The sequence below is a fragment of the Bufo gargarizans genome, chromosome 3 (assembly GCF_014858855.1).
Source record: "Bufo gargarizans isolate SCDJY-AF-19 chromosome 3, ASM1485885v1, whole genome shotgun sequence".
Lineage (NCBI taxonomy): Eukaryota > Metazoa > Chordata > Amphibia > Anura > Bufonidae > Bufo > Bufo gargarizans.
In genome coordinates this window covers 334,893,153-334,909,226 of record NC_058082.1, presented here as the reverse complement: position 1 = coordinate 334,909,226, position 16,074 = coordinate 334,893,153, and the positions used below count along the sequence as shown (strand labels likewise).

At 43.5% G+C, this 16,074-nt stretch overlaps 1 protein-coding gene across 1 annotated transcript in view; it reads right to left on the bottom strand.

Annotated features, from left to right (window-relative positions):
- The window catches only part of CAPN9 (calpain 9), a 274,900-nt gene extending 268,227 nt beyond the window's left edge, over positions 1-6,673 (bottom strand). The window contains exon 1 of the mRNA XM_044285648.1: positions 6,461-6,673. Coding sequence (XP_044141583.1) covers positions 6,461-6,673 — 213 coding nt within the window. The remainder of the gene's footprint in view (positions 1-6,460) is intronic.
- Between the last annotated feature and the right edge of the window lie 9,401 nt (positions 6,674-16,074).

Genomic DNA, 16,074 nt, shown 5'->3' with positions numbered 1-16,074 from the left:
CGGTTGTGTGAAAGAGGCTTAAGTCAAACACATTCATTGACCAAAAAACAGCCCACAAAGAATGAGTTATTGGAAGTGAATAAAACTTATTATGTTTAAATGTAATGATTGATTAAAATATTAGATCAAAAGGATACATTTATTTGAGAAAACTGTACAGTTGAAAGGAGGTCCTACTACCTTATTGGCGTCTGTAGCCTGAATACATGATAAAGCATGGAGACATACAGCTTCCATCAGACATTAGTTAATTCTGGGGTCATTTATAAAACTGGTGTAAAGTAGAACTGGCTTAGTTGCCCATAGCAATCAATTAGATTCCACCTTTCATGTTTGACAGCTCCTTTGACCCCATTCTTCTTTAGGTTTATAACTTTCAAAATTATTTATTTTAGTTTACTCTCAGGATTTTTTACATGTAAAAGTTGGATTAGCCACTTAACCACTTAATGCCAAGGACGCATCTCATATGTCTTCACAGGATGGCTCTTCAAGAAGTTTTGAGACATGTCCTTGTTACTACTGGCTCTAGTTCACATGAACTTTTTTTTGCAGGTGTCCGGGCCGTTTTTTTTGTGTTCCATAAACGGTCCGTATACGGAACCATTCATTTCAATGGTTCCGCAAAAAAAGTTATGTGTTCCGTATGCATTCCGTTTCCATATTTTCGTTTTTCCGTTCCGTTGAAAGATAGAACATGTCTTATATTTGGCCGCAAATCATGTTCTGTGGCTCCATTAAAGTCAATGGGTCCGCAAAAAAAAAAGGAACACATACGGAAATGCATCCGTATCAAAGGATGTCAAAAATGAAAGGTGGAATCTGATTGGTTGCTGTGGGCAACTAAGCCAGATCTACTTTACACCAGTTTGATAAATGACCCCAGAATTAAATATAACTAATGTCTGTTGGAAGCTGTATGTCTCCATGCCTCATCATGTATTCAGGCTACAGACGCCAATAAGGTAGTAGGACCTCCTTTCAACTGTACAGTTTTCTCAAATAAATGTATGCATTTGATCTTTAATCAATCATTACATTCACACATAATAAGTTTCATTCACTTCCAATAACTCCTTCTTGGTGGGCTGTTTTCTGTCAATGAATGTGTTTGACTTAAAGAGCATCTGCCAGCATGATCAACCTTATTAAACCATTCACACACAATGCAGTTCTGGGGTTCTATGGTGATATAGCCAAGTAGAACTGCAGACAGTGGGGTGGTAGGGGTGTGGAGATTTAGATATTAATGGGCATATTATTTTAGATAAAATGTGGCCAATTTATAGTTACCTGATTCTGGTTGCCACTAAATCAGTTTTAACCTTAGGCAATTTTTATAAATAAGGTGCACAAAGTTTTTTAAGGGGTTATTCCAAGAAAATATTACTATGCAATGAATATATGTATTGCAATATACAGGCAATAAATAATGGTTCTGTTTTTTATGTACATTTTCCTCTCTGGTAATGCCCCTGCTGTTTCTCATGCAGCCCAAATTCTGGTGTACCTACTCCTGGATGCAGTTGTTGACTAGCATGCTCGGTAGCTTCCTTGCACTCTTCCCCTCCCCTCATAATGATCTCATACAGAAGTAGGAGAAGACACCTTTCATCCAGTCATCCCTAACTTCTAAATTAATAAAAATATATAGCCATATATCTCTCTAGACAGTGGAAAAGAAAATTACATTACATACTATAATGCTATGCATTACTGGAATCTCTGGTTCTGTGAATGAGGGATTATTTTCTATGCAGAGGTGATAGGGGTTAATAAGTGCTGACTGCAGTACACTCCTGGGGCAGCAAGTGATTGATGAGCTGCTGCCCATCAACAACAATGGATGAGAGAAGAATCCAGACAATGTGAGTGAAAAGTTAGAAAAAAGCTGAGAATCAGGGAACAGCATTTTTTTTTAACATTGATATAGTTAATATAAAGGTGTTCGTTACTCCAGAAATGTTATTTTATTTTATTTTTTGTGGAATAACGCAGGACTGGAGACTGCAAAGGTGAGAAGTATTGGCCTATTCTTTATATTTTTAAAAAACACAGTGACATTGACTAGCATACAATATATTCACCTTACTGAGAAGTAATTTCAGCTGAATTACAGTGCAAGTGGATCCCAGTCATAAACTGAGTCATACCAAAGAGATAAAGCAGGTTAAACAGGACTTGGCGACAACTTCACCACCTGCTAGGCAAATATGCTTTGTATTTAATAGTAGAAAAGCTTGTTGCAAATCTCAATAGTCTGGTTTCTAAAATAGTAAGCATTAGCCACAGGGCACATATTATTAGTAAACCTGTATTATTGCCCTTAGTTCCAGTGTTGGTAGCTAGTGTTCTAGAACAAGAGGTGTCAGTGAAAAGCCTTGGATTTAGCAAAATAATATCAGCCTGACTAATACACAGTTTTCAGGCTTTTGCTTTACTGGTGGAATAATGTACAGCTTTTTGACATGGCATATAGTGCAGTGTTGATGGAAAATCTGAGCAATAATAGCTATTTGGTTGATAGTAGGGGAGAATGCAGTTTCATATTCTCACATAATATTAATATTAGAATATATTCTACAGTTGTATTTATACTTAAACTTTAGTAAAGCAAGTGTTGAAAAGTATTAGTGTGTTAAAGTTTAGTAACGTGCAGACTGAGAGTGATTTACTAAGCAAAGCAGAAATTGCACCAAAAATGGAGTACATAGTGCAATTCATTTGTGTATGACACATATTTCTCCTTTGACAGTTTTGAAAAGCTACTGAAAAAGTGCTGTGGTTAACATCAGTCATAAAATACACCAAATTTATTAATGGTGTGACTATTGGTGTAAAGCACATCAGCCATGAGGTGAAAGAAGTTACAGAGATGTTATATAAGGTAGTAGGAATACGAGTGACCTTGTCCCCTGAAATGTGCCTCTTAAGGCTACATGCACACGACTGTATGTGTTCTGCGGTCCGCAAATTGCAGATCCGCCCAAAAAACGGATGATGGTTTTTTTGTGGATCCATTGTAATAATGCCTATCCTATATAGGGTTAGGGTTCCCAAGAAATTTAAATTTTGATTCAGTATATACTTGCAGCTAGTAAAACATATCTGTTGTATTGAAGGATTTGATAGAGAGGAAATATCCAACTTCAGTGGGGTTTGGGTTATGGCTGATTCCATTTTGATAATGTTATTTGTTTGTGATGCAATCAGAATATTCATATTATATATTTTTTTCTTCTTCATAATTAATAAATTAAACAGAACAAAAAAAAACTGTCTAGCAAGTCGCAATATGATGTGCAATACTTTCTTGCCATTGTTTCTTGGTGTTGTGGTGGACCTCATTTTAGACGCATTTATCATCCAAATGCAGTGGCACCAAAAATAATGACTTTGTCCTACATTATTGACATTTCCAGGTTTTAAGCTAGAATGTAGTTGAGCCCTTTGAAATGAACGCTGCCACTCCACTGATTACTATTAGGCCCCTTTCACACGGGCGAGAATTCCGCGTGGAACGCATTGCACCCGCGCTGAATCTGGACCCATTCACTTCAATGGGGATTTGCATATGAGCAGTGATTTTTCACGCATCACTTGTGAGTTGCGTGAAAATCATAGCAAGCTCTACATTGTGCATTTTTTCACGCAACACAGGCCCCATAGAAGTGTATGGGGCTGTGTGAAAATCGCAAGCATCCTTAAGCAAGTGCGGATGCAGTGCAATTTTCACGCATGGTTGCTAGGTGATGATCGGGATGGGGACCTGTTCTTTATTATTTTCTCTTATAACATGGTTATAAGGGAAAATAATAGCATTCTTAATACAGAATGCAAAGTAAATTTAGGATGGAGGGGTTAAAAAATAAATAAATAAACTCACATCATCCACTTGTTCTCGCAGCCTGGCTTGTCTTCTTTCTTCTTCTTTGAGGACCTGGGAGAAAAGGACCTATGGTGACATCACTGCGCTCATCACATGGACCATTTGATGGACCATGTGATGAGCGCAGTGATATCACCAAAGGTCCTTTTCCCCCAGGTCCTAGAAGAAGAAAGAAGACAAGCCGGGCTGCGCGAACAAGTGGATGAGGTGAGTTTAATTTTTTTGTTTATTTTTTTAACCCCTTCATCCCTAATTTACTTAACTTTCTGTATTAAGAATGCTATTATTTTCCCTTATAACCATGTTATAAGGAAAAATAATAATAAAATACGGATCCCAAACCCAAACCCGAACTTCTGTGAAGAAGTCCGGGTTCGGGTCTGGGTACCAAACATGCTGATTTTCTCACACGCCTGCAAAACACATTAAAACGCTTTGCACTCACGCAGAAAAGTAGCGCATTTTCCGGTGACGCACCCGCATCCTATCCGGCCCTCACACGTGACGCCCGTGTGAAAGAGGCCTTAGGCCCCTTTCACACGGGCGTTGCGGGAAAATGTGTGGGTGCGTTACGCTAACACCCGCAATTTTTCTGCGCGAGTGCAAAACACTGTAATGCGTTTTGCACTCGCGTGAAAAAAATCGCGCATGTTTGGTACCCAAACCCGAACTTCTTCACAGAAGTTCGGGCTTGGGATCGGTGTTCTGTAGATTGTATTATTATGGTGAGTTAAATAATTTTTTATTTTATTTTAACCCCTCCAGCGCTATTTGACTATGCATTCTGTATTCAGAATGCTATTATTTTCCCTTATAACCATGTTATAAGGGAAAATAATAATGATCGGGTCTCCATCCCGATCGTCTCCTAGCAACCGTGCGTGTTTGCGGATGCTTGCGATTTTCACGCAACCCCATTCATTTCTATGGGGCCTGCGTTACGTGAAAAATCGCACAATATAGAGCATGCTGCGATTTTCACGCAACGCATAAGTGATGTGTGAAAATCACCGCTCATGTGAACATCCTCATAGAAATTAATGGATCGGTATTCAGTGCGGGTGCAATGCGTTCAATTCACGCATCGCATCCGCGTGGAATACTCGCCCGTGTGAAAGGGGCCTTAGAGTTCTGGAGATCTCTTGTTCTCTCTTGTTCTGCCAGCATATATGGTACACTATATTTGTGCCTAGCTTATAGTAAATTCTGACGTGCAATCATTTATTGGCTGATCTAACAGAATGTCTGTCTCTGAATCTATGCAGAAGTATCTGGTCCAGTTACACATTAGATATTTTTTTTTTAATAATTTATTTCACTCATTTTAAAATGAACTGCCATATTCTGCAGCACATTACAGACAGGGCAACAATAACAAACGTGACTTTCTGTGCAATGAGGTGCAACAGTAAAACTCATTGCATTGAGCAGTTATTTTACATATCAGAAAAAGAATGACTGTTCTCAATGCAGGCACCAATCAAAGGCCTCATGCACACGACCATTTTTCGGGTCCACATCCGAGCCGCAGTTTTTGCGCCTAGGGTGCGGACCCATTCACTTCAATGTGTGCTGTCCGCATACGTTGCTCCATTCCGAGGCCCGCGAAAAAAATATAGTATGTTCTATTCTTGTCTGTTTTGCATACAAGAATAGGCATGTCTACAATGGGCCGCCCGTTCTGTTCCGCAAATTGTGGAAGGCACACGGGTGGCTTCCGCTTTTTGCGGACCGAACAAAACGGAACAGTCGTGTGCATGAGGCCAAAATGTGAGAAAGAGTGTTGCACTCAGGACACCAGCGTACATATAACACTTCATTTATATTGATATGCAGGTATATGGTGACAAACTCCCTGGTGGCATCAGAGGCAGAGCTTGCTATGAGCTCATTTGCATACCATACAGGAAACATGCAGAACTGAACTGGTTGTTAAAAAAAAATGTTTGGAAATTGCTTCCAAAATGCTAAACCTTCTAATGTTCTGAAAAAACTTAAATGACATTTACAAAATGATTCCAACATAAAGTAGACATATTGTAAATCTTAATAACTATTTTGCGATGAATCACTATTTGTCTTAAAAGCAGAGAAATTCTAATTTAAAAAAATGCTAATTTTTCTAAATTTTCAGTCAAATTTTGATTTTTTTAATACATAAAGGTAAAACATATCAACTCAAAATCACCACTATCATGAAGTACGATGTGTCACGAGGAAACAATTTTAGAATCGCTTGGATAAGTAAAAGCATTCCAAAGTTATTACCAGATGGCTATTACCACGAGTGACCCATGTCAGATCTGAAAAATGGGACTTTGACATTTGGTTCAAGCTGGCTTTTTCTGAAAGGGGTTAAAATCTAAAAAACTGTAGAGAAAAAGCATTTTTTGCATTGAGTTTTTGCCATTGTTGACAAAATTTTGCTCTAGATATAGATTGTGTTTTCAGGTAGTTTTCATTACGTCCATCGTCTCTATGCCGAAAACACTGCCAAATATACAGTTTTTGAATGAAGCATTGTAAAACAAAGTGCAATATAAATCTTGATATGCTATTTCCATTTCTCACCTTAGGCCTTTTCCATACAAAGGGGATGCTGGGTTTCTCGCTGTAGAACAGTGAAGAATCGTTCGCTGGGAAATCTTCATCTTCAAACAGAATTCCTTTCCTAACACACTCTTGTCTGAGCTCCTCATAGCTTTTTCCAGATGAGTGGATACCTTTGGCAGTATTGGGGAAATTAGGTTGCTTGAGTCTTGGGTCTTCATAGATGTATGGCATTCTTTATGCAGATTGGTTACCGGTTGGCGCTGTGTACCAAATGTAAGAAGTAAGCAGTGACAGAAAAATCAATAGATCACACAGCCACACACATGCAGGTATTGCACACGGACAGCTAAAAAGGACTGTGGACAAGCTGTATTGTCCCCTGGAGGGTGAGTAACACAAACATTCAGGAAATGTTTGCTCCTCCTTTCTTTCCACCTGTTAGACAAGAAGAAAAACTACTTCTGCCAAAGATAAGTCACATCAGGAACCACCCTGCTGAACCAACAGTAGTAAAGATAAACTTTCATTTTCTAGAAGCTCAGGATGGATGTTACATGAAAGGAAAAACACGCTTTCTTTAATGACAGGCTAGAAGCAGTTTACAGCATACTAATGCATAAGACTGGACTGCTTCGGTATGTTCACATGACTAAAATTTGCCACTAATTTGGAAGCAGAAAACGGGCGTTTTCAGCTGCTTAATCCATAATCAAAAAGCACTAACAGTTTTTCAATTAACCTTAAAGGGGTTTTCCCATTTCAGACAATGGGGGCATATCGTTAGGATATGCCACTATTGTCTGATAGGAACGGGTCCTATCGAGAATGGAGCCCTACATCGGCTATTTCCATTGGCACCATAGAAATGAATGGGATTGTTGGCCGTGCAAATGAGGTGCACTCCCATTCACTACTATGGGGAGAGCGCTTGGTGGTGGCTGGCCCCGAGGAAAGCCGGGGTCCTCCGACCACTACTTTCCCTGCTCCGTTCTCGCTGGAGGTGGGACCAGCACCTATCAGACAATGGGGGCATATAATGCCCCCATGGCCTCAGATGGGAGTACTCCTTTAATGTTAAAAACTCCACTTTGTGCACAAAGTGTAAAATGGTAGAGATTTTAATTTTTTTTACCAAGGGGGTGGCATTTTTCTAATCTGCCTGGGGAACCAAGATACCTTATCCCAGCCCTGTTCCTCTGCCAGCAAGCTTTGCAATGTGACCTGACTGACCAGTACGGACCTGATCTAGTCAATATTGTCATCAGTTCAGACTCCAGTCCAGCACTGGGAAGATCTGCCCCAGGCACTGACTGCACTCTGCCACAGTGACAGGTGACTACAGTAGCACAAACAAGTCATCAATGGGAGGGGAGAGGGGGGAAAGGGTGAAACATCAGCAGGCTAGATTCACACTTGCGATCAGATTTCAGTATTCTGTTCCGATGTAGATGCAGAATACCAGAATCGCCAGATCTGGCATATGCGGAACACTGCTGGCACCCACCGGATCCTATTCACAATAATGGGGTCCATTGGGATTGGTGTGAGTACGGGCATTTTGCAGGACTAAATACCGCTAAAATCTGCACCTATTTGTTACCAATACATAACCATTAGGGATACCCAGTTCATAGCAAAAGATTATTTAACAATGAAATCGCAACATTTAACTAATTAGCATAAAAATGTAAATGAAAAGGGATAGGCCTCTCCACGACTTCGGCACATCGAGCGCCAGTTCTAAATATAAGACAGCTTTTGAGCTGTCTTACATTTAGACCATTTTCTATGCCTAAAACTGGCGTAGAAAATGATAAATGAGACAGGCCTGCTGGCCCTTCCTCTTTTCTGCACACATCACACCCACAACTTTATACCTGACGTCAGCGGGGCGAAATCGCAGATAGGCGGGCAACCAACTGTTGCGTCGCCATCTGCGCCTGAAATACGCCTAATTTGGGCGTATTTCAGTATAGTAAATGACCCCCCACTGTGTTTGATAAAGCTGCTGTTGGCAGCTAGTTCTTCATTTATAAAACCCATTACAAAACACCCTGCAAGAAAAATAAACTCATTTATGTTTCTCTATATAGAAAGACAGACAGCTTTTTCTTTTTTAAAACCTTAAGTTTTAAATTGCCCTGAAAACTGGTATATAACCCCCTCTAGTCTCCTAGGACTTTATAGGAAAATGTATTATCTCTTTTTGTTTATTATTTATGATTTTTTTCTTTTTCTTTCCCCCATCCCCAAGCTCTGAAACTCAATGTCAGCAATATACTTAGCTGTGGCTAAAAGCACATTTGACTGCGTTAACATACGTGTTTAAAAACACACCACGCTGCCACGTGTTTTGCCTTGAGAGGGTCAGAATGCCTGCCCATACAACAGTGTTGATTGTAAGAAGAAAAAGTGGCTCATTCTGAACAAGCCTAAATAAATTATCCCTTTTAATTGGGAGCAGTGCAGTGTGGATTTTGAAAGGGTAGAGATATAGTGGCATGCAGCCCCAGTAGTAGTGGCAGCAGAAGCAGGATGGAATGGAACATACAAAGCAGTCTATGGGTAGTAGTGATAGTAGTAGTGGCAGATACTTTACCTTAATAGTGGTGGCAGTAGGGTTTTAGCAGCGAAAAGGCAGCAGCAGTTTCAGCAGCAGCCTTATGGTACGGATGTAGCAGGGTAAACACTCATGCTTTATGAGACATGTTATCTAAACTAAATGCAACTAAATGCGTTAAGCAATTGCTTTTCAATGGCTTTTGTTTCAAGATAACGCGATGAGTTAAGAAATTTGAGTTAAGAATGTGAGCGTAATCCCTGCAACATCTGTATATGTTGGCACGCAGCAGCATGATGGAGGCGGCAACAGCCTTATGGAAGATGATGGTCGGCAGATCGCAGCAGTGGCATGATGGCAGCATGATGGAGGCGGCAGCAGCAGCCGTACAGAACTTGATTGTAAGCAATTCGCAGCAGTGGCATAATGGAGGCAGTGGCATGATGGCATCATCATCATCAGCAGCAGCGATACAGAACGTGATAGCAGGCAGGTCGCAGCAGTGGCATGATGGTGGCGGTGGAATGATAGAGGCCACAGCAGCACCCATACAGAACATGATGGTAGTTACTTTGCTGCAGTGGCATGATGGTGGAGGTGTCATCAGATGTACAGAATGTGATGGTAGGCAAGTCACAGCATGATGGCAGCAGGCAGACAGCAACAGCGGCAAAATGGGGCACTGCTAGCAAGGCCAAGGGCCAGATATATTCATCAGCTTCAGCCGGAAGAGTGTAAAAATCCTCCTGAATCCCGGCATGGTTCATTTACACAAAAATAATGTTTTGGACTCTGCCGGATGAAAGATTGGTCAGTTTGGGTGTCACCATGTCCCCCACGGTGCTGAAAACCCTCTCCAAGATGACGCTGGAGGCTTGGCAAGAAAGAGAGTGTTCTCCAGTCTGCCTGCTCAGAAACCCATGGGGTCAGGGAACAGGGTATGCAACAGAGACTGGCCAGAGTTTAGGTAGGCTTGAACCTGGGTGTTAACTGCTGTATCATGAGGAGACTGAAATGGCTGCTGCAGTTTCTGCTGCTCGTTGCGGCAGGACGGGAGGTTACTCTGTGGGGGACAGAGAGGGGATTCCCTTTCACACATGCTGGCAGCAGGCTTCTGCTTGCCATAAGCTGTGGCAAGCTGCAATCATAGTGTTTCCTGGTAATAATGTAATTTGTCCTGCCTTTCTGCAAGAGAAAAGCATTCCACCATCTTGCCTTGGTAGCGAGAGTCTAAAAGCATGTCTATCCAGTAATCATCAGACTGCTAGTCAGCGATATGCCTGTCACTGCATAAGCAATTGGGCACACAGGTCTCCATTCTGGCCAGCCTGACCGAGCACTCTCCGACCATGCCTGGCAACCTCGCCGTCTGTTTCCCACACGTATTATCACGATCGGCGTAACTGTCACATACGTGACACGGAGGGAGGAAAAGAGGGAGGCCCTGCCCTAGTGAGAGGGAAGGTGGTGACCCCTGACTCACCTTGCGACTGGCGCCTGGCTGCCCTGTCGTCCCTAGACGGGTTCCTCACCCGTACGCCGATCACGTGCCTAAAACCCTGGCTTTCCCTAGGATGAGCCCTAGATAGTGAACAGGGTGGTGGGAACACTAGTCCGCACCACTAGCTCTAAAGGAAAACACCAAGGGGAGGACAGACAATACAAACTAAACATATAATCCCAGGTGGGCGACAACAGGAGACAACAAAAGCCCAACAGGGATCCGGAGGGTAGCACTCTGGAACAACAACCAGATTCTCAGCTCCAGTGGGTCAGCATAGATGTCCAGGCAGGAAGCTCTATAACTGGCAACAAGAGAAGTGTGAGAGGAGAATATAAGGAGTTTGGGAGTGGCAGACAAGAAACAGCTGAGGAGGAGAAGCTACGGATCCCTGAGTGAGACAAAAAGGATAGCAAGGCAAACACAGAAAACAAACACTAAGAAACACCGTGATCTTTAGACATAGAGCGCGCAGCCACCCGCTGCGACTTCCTGACCCCGGGTATAACGGAGTCAGACGTGGCTCTTGACACCCTCAGTGACAGTACCCCCCCTTTCACGAGGGGCCTCCGGACACTCAGGACCAGGTCTCTCCGGATGAGAGACATGGAAAGCCTGAATCAACCTGTTGGCGTTTACCTCTGACGCTGGAACCCACATTCTTTCCTCGGGACCGTAACCCCTCCAATGCACCAGATACTGAAGAGAGCGGCGGACCCGACGAGAATCAACAATTCTGGATATTTGAAACTCCAGATTACCATCCACAACAACAGGAGGAGGTGGCAGCGGTGATGGTTCTAGAGGTGGAACATACTTCTTGAGCAGCGACTTATGGAAGACGTTATGGATCTTAAAAGTCTGAGGTAGCTCCAGGCGAAAAGCCACAGGGTTAATGACGGCTACAATTTTATAAGGACCAATGAACCTAGGACCCAGTTTCCAAGAGGGAACCTTCAACTTAATATTCCTAGTAGACAACCACACATAGTCATTCACTCCTAGGTCCGGACCTGGCGACCGTTTCTTATCGGCCATGCATTTGTATTTACCACTCATATTTTTCAAGTTAGCTTGCACCTTCTGCCATACCGATGAAAGAGATGAAGAAAACCGTTCCTCTTCAGGAACCCCAGAAGACCCCCCCTCTTTGAAAGTACAAAATTGGGGATGAAAACCGTATGCACCAAGAAATGGTGACTTGCTAGTGGATTCCTGACGGCGATTATTTATGGCAAACTCGGCTAACGGTAAATATGATGACCACACCTCTTGGTTTTCAGACGCAAAACACCTTAAATATGTTTCTAGGTTTTGGTTGGTACGCTCAGTCTGTCCATTCGACTGAGGATGGAAAGCTGAGGAAAAGGATAAGTGTACCCCTAAACGGGTACAAAAAGCTTTCCAAAACTTAGAAATAAACTGGGTTCCCCGATCCGAAACCACATCGGAAGGGACCCCGTGAAGCTTCACGATTTCACTGATAAACACCTGAGCAAGAGTCTTAGCATTAGGAAGTGCGGGTAGCGCAATAAAGTGTACCATTTTGCTAAACCTGTCTACTACTACCAAGATAACAGTTTTACCCGCAGACAAAGGTAAGTCAGTGATGAAATCCATTGATAGATGTGTCCATGGTCTATTGGGGATGAAAAGTGGCAATAAAGACCCTGCTGGACGTGTATGAGAGACCTTCGCGCGTGCACAAGTAGAACAAGTAGACACAAAATCTATTACATCCTGACGCAACCTTGGCCACCAAAAACGACGAGACAATAGCTCCAAGGTTGCTTTACTACCCGGGTGCCCAGCAATGTGCCGAATTATGATGTTCCTTCAATAACTCAAGACGCAGGTTTAACGGTACAAACAATTTCTCTGAGGGGCAAGAGGCCGGGGCGTCCCCCTGGGCCTCTAACACCTTTCCCTCTAGAACAGAGTGTACAGCAGAGACAACCACTCCTCTTTGTAAAATAGGTACCGGATCACTAACATTACCCCCTCCAGGGAAACTACGAGACAATGCGTCTGCCTTGGTATTTTTTGCCCCAGGACGATAGGTGATTACAAAGTTAAATCTGGTAAAGAATAGCGACCACCTAGCTTGTCTAGGGGTGAGACGCTCAGCCGATTCTAGGTACAGAAGGTTTTTGTGATCCGTAATTACCGTGACGGGGTGGATTGCTCCCTCTAAGAAGTGACGCCACTCTTCAAACGCCAGTTTAATCGCCAACAGTTCCCTATTTCCAATATCATAGTTCTTTTCTGCTGCAGATAATTTTTTGGAAAAGAAAGCGCAAGGACGCCATTTGCCAGGAGACGGACCCTGAGACAATACAGCCCCCACTCCCACCTCCGACGCATCAACTTCAACAATAAAAGGCTGGGAGACATCAGGTTGAATTAGGACAGGTGCCGAGGTAAATCTCTCTTTTAGAGAGGAAAATGCAATTTTAGCGGCGTCAGACCATTTAGAAAAATCAGTCCCCTTCCTAGTCATGTCAGTAAGGGGTTTAACGATCACTGAATAATTTTTAATAAACTTTCTGTAGAAATTTGCGAAACCCAAAAACCGTTGTAGAGCTTTAAGGTTCTCAGGAAGATCCCAATCTAAAATTGCCTGGACCTTCCCAGGATCCATACGGAAACCTGAAGCAGATAATAGATATCCCAGGAATTGTATTTCCTGAACGGCGAAGACACATTTTTCAATTTTCGCATATAATTTATTCGTCCGTAGGACCTGCAGTACTTGCCTGACATGTACTTCATGTGTTTTCAGATCAGCCGAATAAATTAAGATATCAAATAGGTATATGACTACAAACCTGCCGATGAGATGACTAAAAATATCATTAACGAAATGTTGGAAGACAGCAGGGGCATTGGTCAGACCGAAAGGCATGACTAAATTTTCGTAATGCCCCTCAGGGGTGTTAAAAGCTGTCTTCCACTCATCCCCTTCCTTGATACGAATCAGATTGTAGGCCCCCCTAAGATCAAGTTTGGAGAACCACCTAGCACCCGCAATCTGATTAAAAAGGTCAGGAATGAGAGGAAGAGGGTATGGGTCTCGGACGGTTATCCGGTTTAGCTCACGGAAATCTAGGCAAGGACGCAGGCCCCCATCTTTCTTTTTAACAAAGAAAAACCCTGCAGCCACGGGTGAAGAAGAGGGTCTGATGTGTCCCTTGGCCAGACTCTCAGAGATATAATCTTTCATGGCTTGTCTCTCGGGACCCGAAAGATTATACAACCTGGACTTGGGTAATTTTGCACCGGGAATCAGGTTAACCGGGCAATCATAAGGACGATGAGGTGGTAGCTTCTGACAACCCTTTTCAGAAAAAACGTCCTCAAAGTCCGAAATAAATGTAGGTAGGGAAGCTATGGAGGCGATTAAGCAATTGTTATTTAAGCAATTCTCTCTGCAATGCTCACTCCACTCCAATATCTCCCTGGCCTGCCAATCCACCACTGGATTGTGCGCTACCAACCAGGGAAGACCCAATACCACAGGAGAGGGAAGGCCCTCCAGAACGTAACATGAAAGACGCTCCTTATGGTGGTCCCCTACCCGAAGATGTAAGTTATGGACAACGTGAGTGAGGTTTCTCTGAGACAGAGGAGCAGAGTCAATAGCGAATATGGGAATGGGTCTCTGCAGCGTACAGAGAGACAAACCCATAGTGCGGGCAAAATGGGCATCTATCAAATTTACCCCTGCACCACTGTCTAGAAAAAAAGAAATAGACTCCGTCTTAACACCAAAAACAATAACCGCTGGCAACACAAATTGAGATGTTCGTATGGAGGAAACGTATACCCCCCGGCTGACATCCTCCGCACAGCCTGGGGTTAGTAGTTTTCCGACGGTCTTTTGTTTTTGGGAAAAGGAGGGACAGACATTAATGAAATGACCCTTCCCCCCACAGAAAAAACAAGCCCCCCACCTACGGCGAACCTCAGGAGGACGGACCTGACGAGAAGTTCCTCCTAGCTGCATAGGCTCATCCAAGTCAGTACAGACTAACTGCTGCTTGGGAGAGGTTACCGATTGCTCAGGAATTTTCGATCTCTCCCTAAGACGTCTATCTATCCTGATAGAGAGGGACATAACAGCATCAAGGGAAAGGGGGGTCTCATACAGCGCCAGCGCATCCTTAACCCTTTCAGATAACCCAGAGCAGAACTGACTCCTGAGAGCCGGGTCGTTCCACTGAGTATCCGTAGCCCACCTGCGGAACTCTGAGCAATATTCCTCTGCTGGCCGATCTCCCTGTAGGAGTCTCCGTAACTTCGACTCAGCCAGGGCGACACGGTCAGGGTCATCATATATGAGACCCAAAGCCCCAAAAAATCCCTCCACTGACCGGAGAGCCTGGGAACCAGGGGGTAACGAGAACGCCCAGGATTGCGGGTCCCCCTGAAGCAGGGAAATAACAATCCCCACCCGCTGTTCTTCATACCTGAGGAGTAAGGGCGCAGCTTAAAATATAATTTGCAGGCCTCACGGAACAACACAAATTTGTCCCTTCCCCCAGAGAATCTGTCAGGAAGAACAACCTTGGGTTCTGTAACAACCTGGTTACCCATAGCAACCGCTGGGCTTACGGTCTGCTGCATTTGCTGCTGCTGTTGGAGGACAGACGCCTTCAATCCTGCCACCTCCAAAGACAGGCCTTGAAGCTGTTTTGCCAAAGCAGCAATAGGATCCATATTGGATTCTAAGTAGAGAAAAAAAAAAAAAATTATATATATATTTTATTTTTTTCTCAAAAAAAAAATAAGGGCCAGTTATAATATCACGATCGGCGTAACTGTCACATACGTGACACGGAGGGAGGAAAAGAGGGAGGCCCTGCCCTAGTGAGAGGGAAGGTGGTGACCCCTGACTCACCTTGCGACTGGCGCCTGGCTGCCCTGTCGTCCCTAGACGGGTTCCTCACCCGTACGCCGATCACGTGCCTAAAACCCTGGCTTTCCCTAGGATGAGCCCTAGATAGTGAACAGGGCGGTGGGAACACTAGTCCGCACCACTAGCTCTAAAGGAAAACACCAAGGGGAGGACAGACAATACAAACTAAACATATAATCCCAGGTGGGCGACAACAGGAGACAACAAAAGCCCAACAGGGATCCGGAGGGTAGCACTCTGGAACAACAACCAGATTCTCAGCTCCAGTGGGTCAGCATAGATGTCCAGGCAGGAAGCTCTATAACTGGCAACAAGAGAAGTGTGAGAGGAGAATATAAGGAGTTTGGGAGTGGCAGACAAGAAACAGCTGAGGAGGAGAAGCTACGGATCCCTGAGTGAGACAAAAAGGATAGCAAGGCAAACACAGAAAACAAACACTAAGAAACACCGTGATCTTTAGACATAGAGCGCGCAGCCACCCGCTGCGACTTCCTGACCCCGGGTATAACGGAGTCAGACGTGGCTCTTGACACCCTCGTGACACGTATATATCGTATGTCATGTCACTGTGTATACAGTCACTGTATATAATGTCAATGTATAATACTGTTCAGGGTGACCTGACAATAAAATCTTTTAGTCCTCCTCCTTAG